General features: G+C 33.9%; 1 protein-coding gene across 5 annotated transcripts in view; it reads left to right on the top strand.

The window, feature by feature from the left end:
* Positions 1-14,772, top strand: part of SCAPER (S-phase cyclin A associated protein in the ER) — a 473,441-nt gene that overhangs the window by 187,559 nt on the left and 271,110 nt on the right. For 4 of the 5 annotated variants that reach the window (XM_061181876.1, XM_061181877.1, XM_061181875.1 and 1 more), the window contains 4 exons: positions 113-255; positions 6,168-6,249; positions 8,072-8,224; positions 9,015-9,122. In XM_061181876.1, the coding sequence (XP_061037859.1) occupies positions 113-255; positions 6,168-6,249; positions 8,072-8,224; positions 9,015-9,122 (486 nt within the window). The remainder of the gene's footprint in view (positions 1-112; positions 256-6,167; positions 6,250-8,071; positions 8,225-9,014; positions 9,123-14,772) is intronic. The other variant, XM_061181878.1, reaches the window with a different exon arrangement.

The following is a 14,772-nucleotide window of genomic DNA, read 5'->3' as shown; positions in this document are numbered from 1 at the left end:
GCCAGGGATCTATTTGGCTTGAATATATAAGTATATGTCAAAGCTATGTCACCTTTAATCATTTTCATCTTACGTATAATTCTAACATCTTTTAAAATATTTCTGACGTTAGGAACGTAAGAGAGCTCTAGAAGCAGAACGGCAAGCCCGTGTAGAAGAATTGTTAATGAAGAGGAAAGAACAAGAAGCCCGAATTGAGCAACAGAGGCAAGAAAAGGAAAAAGCCCGTGAAGATGCTGCCCGGGAAAGAGCTAGGTACTTCATTTGCTATCTTGATTTTGATCCTGATGAACATTTGCAGTGAGTGCATATTCAAATCAAGTCTTAAAGCTATTTGCTGTCATGTAGAATTTTTAGAAAGTGTTACATATACAGAAATGTTATACTGAATTTGGATTTCCAGGAATTAAGACATCCTACTCAAAATGGAAACCTTTTGAACATTTCTGTTGGATGGGAAACTTGATCTTTCAAGATATTTTCAGTTGTAAGAAATAGAATTTGATTCTGGCTAACTTAAGCAAAGTAAATTTTAAGTAAAATATTGCGAGCGAAAGTGATAGGTGGTTAGATGACCAGGCTGGGACATGGTCAAGCATCAGAGACTAGGTCCCAGGAGCCACAGCGGTGGTCTTTTGATGGAAACGGTCTAGTCAACTTGTTGCCGCCCTGATTATGTTAAATGGCACTCAGCCATCCCTACATTTTAAAATCACTTGTTTAAGATTCAAAGACCCAGGAAAAAGCATTTAATTGGCCAAATTGATTTGTGCTTTTTGATCTTGTTTGTGAAATCCTTTTATACCCTGTGTCGTAAGATATTCTTCAAAATGTTATAGTTTTTCAGTTTGACACACATTTAGGTTTTAATTCCTTTTAAGATACCTTTTATGTATGGTATGAATCAAAAATATAAAATTATTTATTTGTATGTAAATATCCATTTATCACAGCACCATTTGTAGAAGAGGCTAGCTTTTAAGAGACTATCCTTGCTGCCTGTTCACGGTCAATTAATCATAGATGTAAGGGTTTATTTCTGGACTATGTCCTGTTCTTTTGATATCTACATGTCTATTCTTACTCCAGCACCACACTGTTTTAACTACTGTAGCTTTATAGCAAATTTTGAAATCAATTAATGTAGGTTCTCTAATGTTGTTGTTCTCTTTCAGAATTGCTTTCCAAATAATTTTTTAGGGTAGGCTTGCCAGTTTCTAAAAAAAGAAAGCTTGCAAGCATTTTTATAGTAATTGCCTTGAATCTGTAAATCATTGTGGGAAGAATTGCCATCTTTACAATATTGTATATGATCCATGAATGTGGTATGTGTCTCTATCTGCTTTAATTTCTCTCAACAGTATTTTGTAGTTTTTAGAAAATAGGTCTTGCATTTCTTTTCTTAAATTTATTCCTAAGTATTCTTTTTGAAACCATAGTGAATGGAGTTATTTTATTTCATTTTTGTTAGTATTTTTGCTAGTATATAGAAATACAATCAATTTTTTATATATTTTATTTTATAATTTTTTTATGATCTTGTGCAACTTTCCAATGAGTATTTTCCTATTAGTGTTTTCTTTTTTGCTGTTGTTGTTCCTTAGGATATTTTACATAAAGGCTCATGTCCTCTGCAAATTGAGATTGTTTTACTTCTTGCTTTCTAATACAGATGTCTTTAATTTCTTTTTCTTGCCTTATTGCACTGACTAGATCCTACAATATAATGTTAATAGAAGTTGTGACATTGTATATCCTTATTTTGTTCTTGATCTTAGGGGGGAAACATTCAGTCTTTCGCTATTACATATGATGTAGTTGTAGGTTTCTCATAAATCCTCATTATCAGGTTGAAGAAGTTCTCTTCTATTTCTAGTTTATTGAGAGTTTTTAGCATGCATGTACTTTGAATTTGGTTAAATAAATGCTTCTTTGGGGGCATTCATTGAGATGATCATGTGGCTTTTATTTTTTATTAATATGTTTTATTACATTAATTTTGGGATATTAAACCAACCTTACATTCCTGGGTTAATTCCCACTTGGTCATAGTGTAAAATCATTTTTATGTGTTCTTGAATTCTTGTTAAGGATATATTCATAAGGGATATTGGTGTGTAATTTTCTTGTGATGTCTTTGTCTGGCTTTCATATCATGGCAATCCTAGCCTCAGAGAATGTGATGGGAAGTGTTTTTTCCTCCACTATTTACAGAAACTCTTTGTGTAGGATTGTTATTTTTTCTTGCTAAATGTTCAGTATACTAGTGAAGCCATCTGGGCTTGGAGTTATCTTTTGGGGAAGATTTTAAATTACCAAATAAATTTTTCTTAACATGTTATCAATCTATTGAGATTTTTCTGTTTCTTATTGAGTCAGCTTTGGTAATTTGTGTTTTTCTAGGAATTTGTCCTTTTCATCTAAGTTGTGTATTTTTATAAAGTTGTTAATAGCTCCTTGTAAGGATTTTAATTTTAACATGATCTATAGTGATGTTCCTCTTTCATTCCTTATTTGCTAATTTATGTCTCTCCTCTCCATCTCTGTCTCTCTGTCTCTCTGTCTCTTGGTAGTCTAGCTAAAGGTTTGTACATTTTGTTGATTTTTCCAAAGAACCAGCTTTTGGTTTCTTTGAATTTCTACATTATGTTTCTGTTTTCTGTTACATTGATTTCCACTTTGATATTTATCATTTCTTTCCTTCTGCTTATTTTGGATTTGATTAGCTTTGCTTTTCCTACTTTTATAAAGTCAAAACTTAGTTGATTAATTTTAGATATTTCTGCATTTCTAATATAAGCATTTGAAGTTATCAGTTTTCTTCTTAGCACTTCTTTAATTTCATCTCATCAGTTTTGATACATTGTATTTTTATTTTCATTCAATTCAAGATTTTTTCTAATATTTCTTATGATTTTCTGATTCCTGAGTTATTCAGAAGCGTGTTATTTAGTTTCCAAATATTTGGAATGTCTCCAGTTTTTCTGTTTTCTAATTAAATATTTTGTGGTTGAAGAATGTTTTCTGTATGATTTCAGTCCTTTTAAATTTATTGAACTTATTACTTTATGGTCTTGAATGTAGACTATCCTAGAGAATGTTCTGTGTGCTCTTGGAAAATACGTGTATTCTGCTGTCTTGGATGGAGTGTTCTCTAAATGTCAGTTAAGTAAAGTTAGTTGATAGTGTTTAGTCTTCTGAATACTTACTGATTTTCTGTCTAGTTGTATTAATTCTTGAGATAGAGTTATTGAAATCTCCAAAAATAATTGTTGAATTGTCTATTTCTCTTTTCAGTTTTGACAATTTTTTGCTTCATGTATTTTGGTGCCTTAGTGTTAAGGGCATGTAATTTATACTCCTTGAAGTATTGACCCTTTTATCATTATGAAATATACCTTGTTGGGTTTTTAAAAAATATTTCTTGTCTTAAAGTCAATTTTTTTTCTGTTTTAAATATTGCCGTGTTTATTGTTTACATGATATGTCTTTTTCTGTCTAAAGGGAAACTTTTTTTGTGTCTTTGTATCTAAAGTATGTCACTTATATGTAGTTGAGGTTCCTTTTTATATCTGGCCTTCAATTTTCTACCTTTTGATTGTTTAGTCCATTCTCATTTAATGTAATTTATTGATATGACTGAATGTAATGTCTGCCATTTTGATATTTGTTTTCTGTATGTCTCAAGTTTTTTTTCTCCTTTACTGTCTTCTTTTTTGTTAAACCAGTACATTTTTAAAATTATTTATTTATTTATTTTTGGCCGTGTTGGGTCTTCGTTGCTGCGCGCGGGCTTTCTCTAGTTGCTGCCAGCGGAGGCTACTCTTCGTTGCGGTGCGTCGCCTTCTCATTGCAGTGGCTTCTCTTGTTGTGGAGCCCGGGCTCTAGGCGCCCAGCCTTTGGTAGTTGTGGCGCACAGGCTTAGTTGCTCCACAGCATGTGGGATCTTCCTGGACTAGGGCTCAAACGTGTGTCCCCTGCATTGGCAGGCGGATTCTTAACCACTGTGCCACCAGGGAAGTCCCTCAACCAGTACTTTTTAGGACATCATTTAAATTTTTCTCTTGATTTTAAAAACTGTATTATTTTAGTTATTTGCTTAGTGTTTGCTTTCTTTATTACAGTATTCATCTTGACTTATCACAAACTACTTCAGGTTAAAATTAACTTAATTTTGGTAAAATAGAACAACTTTGTTCCAATATAGCACTATGTCTTTTTCTTCTTGTATTGTTATTGTCATATATATTACATCTATATATGTCATAAACTCAACAATACAGTGTTACAGTTTTTGTAATGCAGTCCCACATTTTTCAAAGGAATTAGAATAATAGAGAAAATGTATTTGTAGATTCCTTTATATTTATCCACATATTTATCATTTCTGGTGTATTTCATTTCTTTCTGTGGATTCAAGTTACCCTTTGGCATTATTTCTTTTTAGCTAGATGGACTTCCTTCAGTATTTCTTGTAAGGCAGGTTTGCTTTCATTGAATTATCTTGGTATTTGCTCATCTGGGAATATTTTTATTTTGCCTTCCTTTTGAATGGTAGTTTTGATGGATATAGAATTCTTGGTTTTTCTTTCAGTACTTTGAATCTTCTTACTTTTGTTGTTTCTGATGAAAAGTCGGCCATTAATCATACTGTTTTTCCTCTGTATATGGTGAGTTGTTGGGTTTTTTTTCCTGTTTTCAAAATTTTCTTTTTGACTTTGTTTTTCACCAGTAGGTTGGTTCTCTTCATGATTATCCTACTCTGTACATTAATGCTTTTCATAAAATTTGGAAAGTGGCCACTATTTCTTCAGATATTTAATTGTCATTTCTCTTCAGGTTCTTCTGAGTTGTAACAGTTTCTCAGACTTTCCATGGTTTTGATGACCTTGACAGTTCTGAGTAGGGGTCAGGTATTTTGTAGACTTTTCCTCACTTAAGATTTGTCTGATGTTTTTCTCATGGTTAGACTGAGGTTATGGGTTTTGGGAGGAAGACCACAGGGGTGAATGTTAATTACCATTTTTAAAATGTCTAAGGTTCATAGTATCACCTTGACTTATCACTGATTTTATTAACCTTGATCACCTGGCTAAGGTAGTATTTGTCAGATTTCTCCACTGTATAGTTTAAAAATTTCCCTATGCTGTCCTCCTTGGAAGCAAGCCAGCAAGCCTATGCTGAAGAGATGGGGAGTTATTCTCTACCTCCTTGAGACAAGAATTCATACATTAATTATCTGCAGTTCTTCTGTACAGGATATTTGTTCTCCCATTTATTTATTAAATTCCTTTGTTATGTCAACGGGGACTCGTTTATATTTGTATTATACTATGGGTTACAAACCAGTATTATGGTATTTATTTTGTTGCTCAAATTGTTTCACCTTTGGACATTGGGAACTTTTTTATTTGACCCCTGCTTGCCTTTGACATACTTCATCATTTTGTTTTTTTGAGTACTTCCTTACTTCCTGGCACTGCAAGATGCTTCAAATTCATCTTATATTTTCCCTGCTCCATCCCTAGAAAGCCATTTGTTTAAGGACTCCTAGTTCCTTTCATTGGAAAGTTTTTAAAAAACTATTTCTGTTTCTCTGTTGAGATTCTCTATCTGTTGAATCATTGTCACGATATTTTTCCTTAGGTTGGCATACTTTCTTTTAATTCTTATAACGTATTTATAATACAAAATAAATCCAGCATATGGCCTCATTCAGAGGGTTTCATTTGACTGCATTTTTCCTAAACATGGTCATACTTCTTTGTATGTCTCATAATTTGTTTGTGATTGGTTCCTCTCCTATTCTCTTTGTCTTTGTGAATTTTTGCCTTTTCTATTCCTTTCATATTGTTTTATAGGTTTTTGGAAGGGAAAAGAGTTAAATATATATCTTCAATATGCCATATTTAAATGACAGCCCCAGAGCTAGTATTTAAACCCATTCTTGGGTCCAGAAACCTATTTTTATAAATAATAATGTCTGTTGCTTCCCAAATGTTTAATGAGCAATAATGTATCTGAGACTTAACAGGCATTCAGAAAAAAATAATTTAAAAAACTCTCTAGAATATATAAGCCTATGTGTCCTAATTGTATTTTTTTAACCTCATGAAATTTGTTACTCCAAGCAGTTGAGTTTATAATTTTTAAATATCTTCTTATAGAGACAGAGAAGAACGATTGGCAGCACTCACAGCTGCTCAACAAGAAGCTATGGAAGAGCTACAGAAAAAAATTCAGCTCAAGGTAGGAATATTATATATTTTAATTTGAAATTTTAGAGCTGTTTTAATGTAGCATGAGATTAAAATTTTATCTATTTAATTAATTGTATAAAAACTGAATTAGGGCTTCCCTGGTGGCGCAGTGGTTAAGAGTCCGCCTGCCAATGCAGGGGACATGGGTTCAAGCCCTGGTGCAGGAAGATCCCACATGCCGCGGAGCAACTTAGCCCGTGCGCCACAACTACTAAGCCTGCTCTTTAGAGCCTGGGAGCCACAACTACTGAAGCCCGTGCACCTGGAACCTGTGCTCCGCAACAAGAGAAGCCACCGCAATGAGAAACACACGCACCGCAACAAAGAGTAGCCCCCGCTTGCCACAACTAGAGAAAGCCCACGTGCAACAACAAAGACCCAATGCAGCCAAAAATAAATCAATAAAATAAATAAATTTATTAAAAAAAGAAAAGAATCAGTCGTATTTCTTTAAAAAAACTGAATTAATTTGTATTCCTAATATCAGTATTTGGAGAATAAGACTTATGTGGTTTTGGGTATGATCAATTCCAACTCAACTATCTGAAAACTGAAATTATTTTAATAAGATAAAGCAATTGACAGAAAAAATATAAAGGAATTTTAGCATTTCTTGATTTTACTAATTAATTTGTTAATGACTTGAAGACATTACTACTAGCTTTCTTATATTCATAGACTTTTAATTATTTAGAAATAAACTAAAAGATTATTTCAGTGTTTATGAATTGCACAGTTGTTGCTTGGGAGATTATGATAAGCTGATATTTTCTAGAAAATCTTTACCGTTAGTAGTTTCTAGCAGTATGAATATTTTACATTGTGTCACAATTATTTACATGTTGGGTTTTCACAGGGGTAGTAAATTCCAGGGAGTAGAGGACCCTATTTTACTATTTGTATAGTTCTAGAACTTTATCATTTATTTAAATTTAATGCAGCAAATATTTATTGAGTCTTGTGCTAGGCATGGGGATACAGAGATGAGTAAGACATGGTTCTCAGTTTCAAGAAACTCATAATCTAGTGTGAGATTCAGATGCTAAGCAGATAATTTCCATATGGATAGAGTGCTATGGAGTGCTATGAAAGTACAGAGAAGGATACTAAGCTAACATGAAGGATTTCAGAAGTCAGGGAAATAATTTTAGAGGATAATTTGTGAGCTGAATCTTGAAAGAAAGACGAGTTGAATAGGTAGATGGGTGGGATGGCATCCAGCCATATGAAATGGTATGAGCACAAAGTCAGAAGTCTGAAATAGTGTTTTTTAGTTGGTTTATTTTTTGTTTTCTGGGAAGTCACTGGAGTCGATGTGGGTAAAGGTCTGTGTCATGATGGGCCTTGTCTGCTGTTAGGATGAGCTTGGTCTTTACCTGTGGGGCAACATTTCCCATAGTGTGTTCCAGGAAGTGCTTCTCAAAAGTATGTTGTGGTCAAATAAGTGTGTAAAATGTTGCTTAGTGTAAGCTAGGTTTATTGAGTCATAATGCACAGTGACAAGCTGGAGTAAGTAAGTAGCTTTAACTTACTATTTTCCAAACTTATTTGACCATAGAACCTCTTCCACAAAATATCAATACTTATTAATAACCCACAGTATAATTCCATGAAGTACACTTTAGGAAATGTTACTGTGCATGTAGGAGATATTAAAGGGCTTTATGTGGATTCTTGTCCTCAGTGTCCAAGTTAATACTGAATTAAGATATTTTGTTATTTTAGAAAGTTGAATGGAAATATTACTTTTTCAAGTTCTCAGTATAACTTGAATAAATTTCTGTATTCTCACACTTCGACTTCATTTACAGCATGATGAAAGCATTAGAAGGCACATGGAACAGATTGAACAAAGAAAAGAAAAAGCTGCTGAGTTAAGCAGTGGACGACATGCAAATACTGATTATGCCCCCAAATTGACCCCTTATGAAAGAAAGAAGCAGTGTTCTCTCTGCAATGTCCCGGTAGGTTGTCAGTATCAGTATTGTTATGATACGTTATAATTTATTTACTAAAGTTTATTAAACTATGGAAATATATTCTCCCAATCTTTTAAAAGTCATACTAAGGCATCTGCTGACTACCGTGGATTTCTTTCATGATGTTTATGCAAAGTAACTAGTACAAAAATAGTATCAGCAGTTAGGAGTAGCAGTGCAAAGAACCAAAGCATGCAGTTGCTGCTAAAATGGATGTATACCTGCTTAATGATAGCCCAAGTCAATATTTTTGGGTATTATGACCACAAAAGAAAAGGAACATTTTCAGTGCTGAAACTTGAACCTTGATACTTAGAAGAAATGATACTCTGTTAAGGTTGGCTTTGATGACATGCCTTTTTGACCATGTGTCTTCTAGAGCAGAGGTCCCCAACCTTTTTGGTACCAGGGACCAGATTTCTTGGAAGACAGTTTTTCCACGGACGGGGGTGGGGGGGATGGTTCAGGTGGTAACGGAAGCGACAGGGAGCGGCAGATGAAGCCGCTCGCTCACTGACCGCTCACCTGCCCGCCGCTCACCTCCTGCTCTGCGGCCCAGTTCCTAAGAGGTCCAGTAACGGTCCGCGAACCCGGGGTTGGGCACCCCTGTTCTAGAGGATTCTCAGAATTGTATTCTAAAGAAAATATTTTTAAGACTAATATGTAAATGCTAGAGTGATCGCAACTTGCATATAGTATACTGGATAGAATGTGTAATATTTAAAGTAAGATATAATTATATGCTCATTACATTGCTTTGATTTTATGCTTTTAGATCTCTTCAGAGGTGTATCTTTTTAGCCACATTAAAGGAAAAAAGCACCAGCAAGCTGTGAGAGAAAATAGCAGCATCCAAGGGCGTGAACTTTCAGATGAGGAAGTGGTAAGCTTTAATTTTGTTCATTTATTGAGTACCTTCTATGTTCTTTTCTATTATGAAGAAGTCCATGTTCGTATGTATTTCTGTGGTTATTTAAAACTATATTTAATATTTAATAACTACTACAATATAGTATACAAATGTTCTTATTTTAGTATATATATTAAAAGAAACAGAGAAATAAGAATTTAATACTATTTATATAATTTCAGTGCAAAAAAAGGTTTATGGTATTTTGATATTTTAATAAGTTAAAAATATTAATAATTTAAAATTTTTAATAATTTTATTTAGTGATGTTCTATGTTTCTTGGAAAACAGTTAATATAAAAATCATATAAATTGATAATTTTGTATCAGTACAATACTTAGAAATTTTGGGAAATGCATTATTTATCTACCTATAGTTGCTATTTACATGGAATTTACATTTGTATAAGTAGTTTTATAAATGTTTTTCATTCGACTGTTATTGAGATATGTATGACATTGCTAATCTCTGAATTTGTTGGTTCTATTTTTAATAGAAAATTTCTAAACATACCCAAAGATGAGAAATTCATGTTTGTCAAGCATCTTTTAAGATGTCTAGGAAAGGTTATTGTGGTTCTTTGAGGGCAGTACTTGTGTGTAGGTGCACATGTGTGTTTAACTCTTTTTTCTTTTTTTTTTTGAAGTAGAGCATATATTAGTAGAATACACAAATTTAAAGTATATAGCTTGATGAATTTTTACATTTGTTCCACTCATATCAGCACATAAATAATTTCTTGAACCCCAGAAGGCTCCCTCATGCCCCATCTCAGCCGTGCTCCCAAAAGGTAACTGGTCTCTTGACTACTAGCACAATCAATTAGTCTTGCCTGTTCTTGAACTTCATATAAATGATATCATACAGTATGTACTTTTTGTACCTGGCTTCTTTCACTCATCCTTAAGTCTGTGAGATTGATCCCTAATGTTTATATGAAGCTATAGTTCATTCTTTTTCTTAGGTTTTTGTCAGTGCTCTCCAGGCAAAGACCATCAGGAACACATCTACAATTGAATAAAATTAGGTTCATTGACTTGTTAAAAGAAGGGAAAATGCACACTATGGGAAGTTATAGTTTCTCAATAACGTGTTAGAAAGGACATATTATAGGATTTGGGTCTTTGCTAGGTGACCTGGAGGTGGGGGGGAGTGTTCAAGGACGTGGGACTTTGCTCTGGAATGGATGCTGTCAGGAAGCAGGGGTAATTCTGTGGATGGTTCTTAATAAATCTTACCTAGGTAGGAGGAACAAAGCTGCTGTTTTCTCCTAAGTTTCTGGATATGAACAGTGATTGAGGGGAAATTGCACATGGTTAATTTGGCTCACTTCTTTATGATTTCCTCCTTTTAAGGATTTTTGCCCCTCAAGTTCCAACTATTTTGACAGCTCTAAACCAAATTCTGTCTCCTCAGCTTAGTAAGACTGCCACTTTCACCTTGCACTGTTGTCTCATGCGAAAAATTGGCATAAGCCCTTGGGGAAAAATCCAGAGTGAATGTGGAGCTCGCCTCATGTGCTTCCCTCCTTTTAGGGATCATGTTCTCTCAAGTTCTGGCTGTGTTGGCTGTTCTTTAATGCCTTTAAATAGATGTTTTGTGTATTTTGTGCAACTTTTGGAGTTGGAAGATTAGTCCAGTTTAAGCCAGTCACTGTGGCTGAAATTGGAAGTCTTTACATGTTTAATTTCTATAATATCCATTGTTTGACGTAATGCTTGACACATAGTATGGTATTTAATAAGAACTCATTTAGTCGAGTTGAACTGAAAGATTATACAGAATGGCTTTAGGTACCATTAATAAAGGTGAAATAAAAAATGGAATTAATCATCTATTTAGTTTACCTGAAATAATTTTTTTGCCTTTTAATCAAATTGTATGGGTATTTTAAGAGAGAGTAATATGGAATTTTTTTTTTTTTTTTACTTGAATCATTCATGTTATTATCCCCATTCTCTACTTAAGTTTACTGTTTAGAGCTAGAGTCAGGTGTATGTGTGTTCCACTATGAAAAAAAATCCTCAATTGCTTCATTAATTAGAATTTAATTATTCCCATTATAAAGGAAATTCTTCCACTTATAAAAATTGTTTGTAACTAAGTTCTCTTAATAAAAAAACTAAATATATTATTCAATTTACAAAAAATTATTTTAAATTTTTGTGGAGCACTGCTATTATGTAAACTGGAATCTAAATTTTATGTGTTTTTATCTCAATGAGAGAAGTAGAGAAGGAAAGAGTATTTAATTCATGTACTTTGGAAGAAAAATGTGTAATATTATCTAACTTTTGTAGCTACTAAAGCATAGTTTGATGTTTAGCTGTTGTGGTTTGAGATTTGATCGATGTATTCATTTTGTGTACTGTTTCAGTATAAAAGTATTAAATTTTCTTTAAGTTCTCAATTCATGTAGTTATTCTTGGTTATAGCCCCTTTTTCCTGAAAACAAGTGTGCAATGTAGCATATGAGTTGTGTGATACAGAAAGGCAATTTTATATTTACACACACACGTCATTTTTAATCAGCAAAGGTATCTATAGTAAACGTACTTGTTCTACTTAAAGTTATTACTTGTCATCTGTGATGTCTTTATATTATATACACTTTATCTGTGACCCTTCTTCTTTGACATATAAGATTTTATTTATATCACCTCTGACCTAATAAAATTGGACCTTTGACCTTATGCACTTGACATATCAGATAACTTACTCCTGATCTCTGACACATTTTGTTTCAAACCTGTTAAACATAATAGGTAGCTGCCCAGCAAGAAAGGTTTAATGTTTTGTGTTTTTATTGTAAGTTGACCAGGAAATTTTTCTTATGTTTCTTGAGACTTCACAAAAAGAGCTGTTATATGTTTCATTTTTTTTCTCTTTCATCATCTTAGAATGCAAATGATAAAAGTACGTGATTTTTAAAGGTCAAAAGAAACTGGTGCTAGTTTAAATACATTCCAAAATTTAATTTTTCAGCACATTACTAGAGAAATAGTAAAGTATTAGTTTTAATTAAAACTCTGATTTCTTTTGTGATCCTGTTATCACATTCTCTGAGGAAGCTGATAGTCATTTTTGTAGGACTTGCATAAAGTACATTTAATTCCATATAGAAAATGAAATTAAAAAGGTTTAAAAACATTTTTTTAATTTATCCATTTCTGTGTTTGTGAGACTCCTTGGCTCTAAAAGCATATAAATTATACCTGTTTGCCAACCATGTTATTTAAATATAGAGAAAATAATAGTTTATTTTCATTTAATTCATGGAAAGTATGAAAAGAACTTTTATGAAGAATCTTAAGTTATAATTTATTGAATGTTTACAACCAAGTGTGATTTTACAAATCCCAAATTAGTATTTCTGCTTGGAAAATTATGCTAATTAGGTGATTGAAGGAAAAAATGAAAATTTTAATTAGTAAAAATATAAAGATATCACTGTATTTAATGGAATATAAGCCAATCTCTTTCGCTAGAGTGTGCCTGGCATTGATGTGGAAAAAGTAGTAAAGGGCTTCCCTGATGGCGCAGTGGTTAAGAATCCACCTGCCAATACAGGGGACACGGGTTCGAGCTCTGGTCCGGGAAGATCCCACTTGCCGCGGAGCAGCTAAGCCCGTGCGCCACAACTACTGAGCCTGCGCTCTAGAGCTCGCAAGCCACAACTACTGAAGCCCTTGTGCCACAACTACTGAAGCCCACGTGCCTAGAGCCCGTGCTCCTCAACAAGAGAAGCCACCGCAAGGAGAAGCCCGCGCACCACAAGGGAGAGTAGCCCCCGCTCACCACAACTACAGAAAGCCCGCACACAGCAACGAAGACCCAACGCAGCCAAAAATAAATTAATTAATTTAAAAAAAAAAGAGGTAGTAGATGTCTTCCAGAATTGATGGCAGTCTGAGAAATAATAGATAACTCCGTAATTCCTAATAGATTCATTTTCTTTTTACCTTGGTTATTAGGTTTGTAGAAGCACAAGTATTTACTCTCTTTTTATAATCATGTTAGGAAAACATCTTCTTTGCCTTTCAACAGAAAATCAAGTCAAATTAAAAAACTAGAACTCATTTAGAATGGATCTTCATTTCCCCCCAATACTTCAATAAGTACATTTTATGTTAGTTTGAGAAATGAGGTAAAAACATCTTACCCTTTCTTATAGGACGTAGTTTCCATTGCCTTCATTTTCTCTTTAATAGGATGGGAAAATTTTTATAGTTGTGTGTGTATAAAATTCACACACACATATAGCTGATTGTTAATGTGTATATTTCTTCTCACTTTTGGAATTCTTATGGTGGTAAATTCACTCACATTGTACCTGGGATGTGCAGAGAATATGTAGCTAGCTATCTATAGCCGATTTAGCCTTCTTCGTTGGTTCAAGGAAAAAATTTTAAGTAGGCAACCAGTTTGTTTTAAACCTTAGTTTGATCCGGTAATTTAATTAGTTTCCATAGTTAGTACCCAGCCTCTTTTATAACAATCCTTGGTCCCCATCCTCTTGCTTATTTCCTTAAGATGGCATCTTTGCGTATCGAAGTAAGAGTATGGCATACGTAACCCCATGTTAGGAGGAAAAGTTGGGATCTTACTACATCATATCTTCTGTCTTTTCTGATTTCCAGTGTGAGTTGCTTGTTTACCTGTTCACTTAGTGTACTCAGGGCCACCGATCTGGAAGGGTGGCTAGTGAACTCTTGATCTATTCTTTCCACTTGGACGGTGTTCCAGTGGAGCATCAGCCATTTATTTACCTCCTCCTGATCAGGCCACCCCTCAGTTCTCTCTGTTTTCATATCTCTGAGACTTTACCATAACCTCCATTCTGGCCCCTGGCCTCCTACTGGCTTCTACCACATAAGAACTAAGGGCATTTGGGGAAAGCTAAACTACACAGCATGGCCATATTAATGGACCACACCCTATTTGGTGCCAGGGACACCTAGAGAGACAGTTTCTTTTGAGAATCAAAATAATACTTTCGTCATTACTCTGATTTAGCTAACACACCTATCTCCCTTGGGACACACTTTTTTTCCCTCCTTTCATCTCCAAATTTTTTTGGCTAGAAAGAAGTAAAATTTACTTTAACCTCTCTTTCCTCCTTATTCTAACCAAGTAACTAAGCCTTAAGGTTGCAAAAGGGAACTTTCTCCATACTTTGAAGTAAATGCTATAGGAATCCTCCAGGCTTGATTATTGACATGCTAAAGGGCAAAGTAAATAAATTTATTAAATCTCAGGATATTAGCTTGGCTTATAAAACTCTTGTCTTGCTGCATATATCTGTTCTGCATATCTAAAGTTGATTATTATAAGGTGCTTTTTTAAAAAATTTATTTTGGAACAAATTCTAATCACCTGTCTAGCTGGGTTGAAATGGGCAAAGACCATGTGCTAAGAAAGGTAAAATGGATAATCACATTAATAATTTTGAAATAGTACTCCCGTGATACCTGTTTCTCATGCTTCTTCTAATGTTACGTGTTGTGCTTTCACTGCTAATAATCACTGTCTCTTTTCTGTATCGGTTTTCTTTTATAAAACATTCATTATTGGAGATATTATTCATTAATCAATAATTCAGGATCAGAACCTAAAGAACTA

This window comes from Eubalaena glacialis, chromosome 2, assembly GCF_028564815.1.
Source record: "Eubalaena glacialis isolate mEubGla1 chromosome 2, mEubGla1.1.hap2.+ XY, whole genome shotgun sequence".
In the NCBI taxonomy this organism is placed as follows: Eukaryota; Metazoa; Chordata; class Mammalia; order Artiodactyla; family Balaenidae; genus Eubalaena; species Eubalaena glacialis.
The sequence above is the reverse complement of the archived record's forward strand: the minus strand, read 5'-3'. Positions and strand labels throughout refer to the sequence as shown.